At 42.7% G+C, this 4,369-nt stretch overlaps 1 protein-coding gene across 1 annotated transcript; it reads right to left on the bottom strand.

Annotated features, from left to right (window-relative positions):
- Window positions 1-702: 702 nt before the first annotated feature.
- On the bottom strand, window positions 703-3,859 carry LOC127161145 (uncharacterized). Its single transcript, XM_053825503.1, has one exon. It carries the CDS (start codon window positions 3,804-3,806, stop codon window positions 861-863), a length of 2,946 nt encoding a protein of 981 aa, XP_053681478.1. The 5' UTR covers window positions 3,807-3,859; the 3' UTR covers window positions 703-860.
- Between the last annotated feature and the right edge of the window lie 510 nt (window positions 3,860-4,369).

Genomic DNA, 4,369 nt, shown 5'->3' with positions numbered 1-4,369 from the left:
GGGTTCACAGATATTCGAAGGGTACTGAATAAAAACATAACCACTCCTTCAAACAAATATGCTTTTTCCTTTTTTTTTTTTATTCTCCACAGTGTAAATAATAATATGTAATTGCCACTAATAAATGAATAGATGTTTATACCATTTAGCAGTCTTTGTCTGCATCAAAGTCAATGAAATAAATACACTTATCATGTGAGTCCATGCGGTCAATGAAGCGAACTGAAGAGGATGAGATGAGTAGGAATCAAACGAGCTTGAGTGCGATGCAATGTAATCCAATAGGTCCGATGAATGAGATGATTGTTAATGGCGTCGACGATTTGAATATCGCGCTTTAAGCTGACCAGCCCAAACAAACACGATCCAACTCCTCCGTTGCTCAGTAGACATGCCGTGAACTCGTCCTTGATGCCCAAGTGATTCAAATGTGGTGAGTTAAACAACTGATAGCGGTCCAAACCACCGGGGTTATACTGAGTGTTCGTAAGTGAAAGAAAAGAGTCCTCTCTAAAAAGAAATCACAACATCCCCGATCAATAACAACAATTTCCAATGCATCATGTTAGAAACATAGCCGGACAATACTCACATTTGAGCAGAAACTTAAAAAGTTCTCAAACGAGGACTCTGAGTGGGCAGGTAGCGTTTGCCACGCGGTTGCCTACACCAAACTGACTCACACTGAAATGGACGCGCTTAAATGAGGAAATACACTAGGCCTTAGCGCCCTCTAGCGGCTCCCTGCGATATTTTATCCGGCCATGAAAACGAACATTTTTATACATTTTAGAGCACAAAAAAAAACAACACATTAGAAAATAAACTAAAGTAGCGATTACATCGTTACATACCCCTCCCTAGGGTCTAAAAATTTGACCATGGCAAATTTTTAAATTCTGTGTATGGTATGTATCTTCTTGAGAAGGATCAGACAACATAACCACCCTATAGTTCACAGGACCTAGTTTCTTTGTAACTTTAGCTGGGCCTTTCCATTTTGGAGAGATCTTGGCCATAAAGGCATCATCAGCACGTGATAGAGGATGCGTTCGTACCCACACTAAATCTCCCTCACTAAAATTTTGAGTTCTTCTATTGAGATTGTAGTACTTTCTTTGTTTGGCTTGTGCCTTCCCTACATTCTCTTTTACTGACTCGTACAGTAGTTGTTGCCTGTCAAGAACACTGTAAGCTGGTTGGTCTGGATCTGGGGGATTTTGTAAAGCTCTTTGCAAAGGTCCTTTTAGCTTTCGTCCTAAAGCGATTTCTGCAGGAGAATGTCCCGTACTCTCGTGCCAGGCAGTGTTAAGTGCGAATCTGAACTCACATAACCACTGATCCCAAGTACGGTGGTTCTCTTCAACATACATGGCAATCATGGTCTTAAGGCTCCGATTGACTCGTTCAGTGAGGTTTGACTGTGGGTGATATGCCGTGGTAAGCTTTTGTGTCACTTGCCATTGCTTGCACAACTGCTCTAGGAGTTTGGAGGTGAACTGTGTTCCTCTGTCAGACACGATGAAAGCTGGTGTTCCCCATCTTGTAAAGATCTCTTCTAAAAGAATTTTCACAATAGTTGTAGCTTTAGCGTTTCTCATGGGAAAAACTTCTACCCACTTGCTGAAGTAGTCCACAATGACTAGAAGGTACTCATTCTGGCGGGTGCTTCGTGGGAATGGTCCCATAATGTCCATCCCAAGCATAAATCCAGGCTCGACTATGGGCACACTTTGTAGGCTGCCTGCAGGTTTCAGGTTTGTGGGCTTGTACACTTGACATTTCCTACACTCTGTGCAGTGCTGCCATACATCAGTACGTATTGAGGGCCAATAAGCAAATTCTAAAAGACGCATGAGAGTTTTAAATTTACCTAAATGACCACTCAGAGGGCTGTCATGGGCATAAGTCAACATCACTTCTTTCAATTTTGCAGGAACGACTACCTGTAATCTCTGACCTTCTTTGGGGCATGGAACACTCCGGAATAAAACTTCATTTTTGATGACATAGTGTGTCCTCTTAAGATCGGTGGTGTGCTGTTTCTTGGCGTTAACCATGATCTCTTGACACTCTGGGTCCTTTTTCTGTTCGTCAGCCATTTCTGACAAGTCTAGTGGCAAATCACAAGTGAGAGGATTAAAACCATGTTTAACTGGTGTGTGCAGCAACGCGGCTGGTGATTCCGCTGAATATCTTCTGGATAAGACATCAGGCACTACATTACATTGCCCTTTTAGGTACCGTACAGTAAAGTGATATCCCTGAAGTCTAATCGTCCATCTTTCCAGTCTAGATGAGGGCTTTGGATGCCGAAAGAGCCAGACTAAGGATGCATGGTCTGTGATTACTTCAAACGCTCGGCCTTCCAGATAATGGTGCCACTTTTCTACTGCCCACACGACTGCTAGACATTCTTTCTCGGATGTTGAATAGGATTTCTCTGCACCTCGTAGTAACCGGGAGGCATATGCAATCACTCTCTCTTGGCCATCAACTTCTTGCGTCAGCACAGCTCCTAAGCCCACATTACTTGCATCAGTCTGTACTTTAAAAGAACAATCAAAGTTAGGTGTACTTAAAACAGGTGCTCTAGTCAGTTCATCTTTGATGAGATCAAATGAACGCTGGCATTCTTCGGTCCACTTCCACTCTGCGTCTTTTCTCTTCAGTGCATGTAACGGTGCTGTTTTGGTGGAGAAATCAGGAATAAAACGATGGTACCATGCTGCAAGGCCTAAGAAGCGTTGTACCTCTTTTAAGGACTTGGGAGTTGGAAAAGTTCTGACAGCATCCACCTTGTCTGAATTCACCTTGACTCCATCAGCTGTAATGGTATGACCTAGGTAATCAAGTGAGGCACGGATGAACTTACATTTCTTGAGGTTTAGTGTGAGACCGGCCTTGTGCAGACTGTGAAACACTTGTTTGAGATGGTGCAGGTGAGTCTGTAGGTCTGGGGAGTAGACAATGATATCGTCAATGTAAACCATGCAACACTTGTTTTTATGTTCCCTCAGAACTTGCTCCATTAACCTTTGGAAAGATGCTGCTGCGTTTTTGAGGCCAAACGGGAGACACAAGAATTCATATATTCCTGAAGCTGTAACGAAAGCCGTTTTTTCCACACTCGCTGGATTCATCTCAACTTGCCAATATCCACACTTTAAATCCAATGTGCTGAACACTTTAGCTGATTGGAGAGAATCAAGAATATCCGTTATCTGAGGCATGGGATAAGGATCTAGGTGAGTTTTTGCATTAAGCCCACGATAATCAACACATAACCGTGATCCTCCATCTTTTTTATCTACCACTACCACAGGTGAAGCCCAGGGTGACGTAGAAGGTCTGATAATCTTCTGTTGCAGTAGCTCCTTAACCTGCTCTTCAATAAAATCATTCTTAGCCCTCGAGACTCTGTATGGTTTTTTCCGTAAAGGCAGTTCGTCAGTTGTTTTTATCTCATGCCTAATACAATTTGTACGACCAAGCTTAAGTGTACATACTGAAGGCCAATTGTACATAAGAGCTTTCAACTGACTCTTTACCTGAGCTGAAGCATTGGAGCTTTCCACAGCCTGGTCGATCAACTTCAACTCTTCCTCATTGTGCATCGCTCCTTCTCCTTGTGCGACATAAAACTGGATAGAGGCAGGCTCGTGCACGTCATTAAAACACATAGGGTGACTAGAGTTAACATCCGGCAGATATACTCGTGAAGCATTAAAATCAATAACTACTCCAGCCTTTTTGAGAAAATCCACCCCCAAGATGACAGGAACAGCCAAATTCTCATCCTCCATCACATAAAATGTGATCTCCTGTTTCACTCCATATATTTCACATTGCCAGCACACTTTACCTTGGGTTTTCTGACTCTGGCCATTGGCGAGCATGAACGTTTGAGCACTTTTGGTCAACTGCTCATCTTTCTGCCTCAGTCTCTGCCATACTTTCTCCTGCAACAAAGAGAAGGTGCTTCCAGTATCAATTACTGCGTTGAAGTACGAGTGCTTTAAAATTAGTGGGGCTTGTAACACATTATTGCAGTGAGAGTTAAAAGCAGGATCAACAAACATGACACGATTTTGTGGTCCTTTTCCATTAGAAGACTTCCTCTTCTGCTCCTCATCTTTTACCTGATTCCATCTCCTCTTGCTCTCTGTCCAGTCCTTCTCTATTTGGGTTCCGAGACGAACCAGATCATTCACAGTTTTTACAGTTCCTCTCAACAGTGAAGCCAATCTCGGATTACAGTTTCTCAGCGTTGCTTGCACCAACTCATTTTCAGGCATTTCAGGATTAATCTTTAATGTCATCGCTCTGTAATTAAAAGCAAAGTCTCTTATATTTTCATTAACCCTTT

The sequence above is a fragment of the Labeo rohita genome, unplaced genomic scaffold, assembly GCF_022985175.1.
Source record: "Labeo rohita strain BAU-BD-2019 unplaced genomic scaffold, IGBB_LRoh.1.0 scaffold_560, whole genome shotgun sequence".
Taxonomy (NCBI): Eukaryota; Metazoa; Chordata; class Actinopteri; order Cypriniformes; family Cyprinidae; genus Labeo; species Labeo rohita.
Note: the sequence above shows the minus strand (reverse complement) of the source record. Positions and strands in the feature narration are given on the sequence as shown.

Coding starts and splice junctions, on each gene's coding strand:
- LOC127161145 (XM_053825503.1), bottom strand. CDS start 3,806: ATGGAGGATGAGAATTTGGCTGTTCCTGTCATCTTGGGGGTGGATTTT.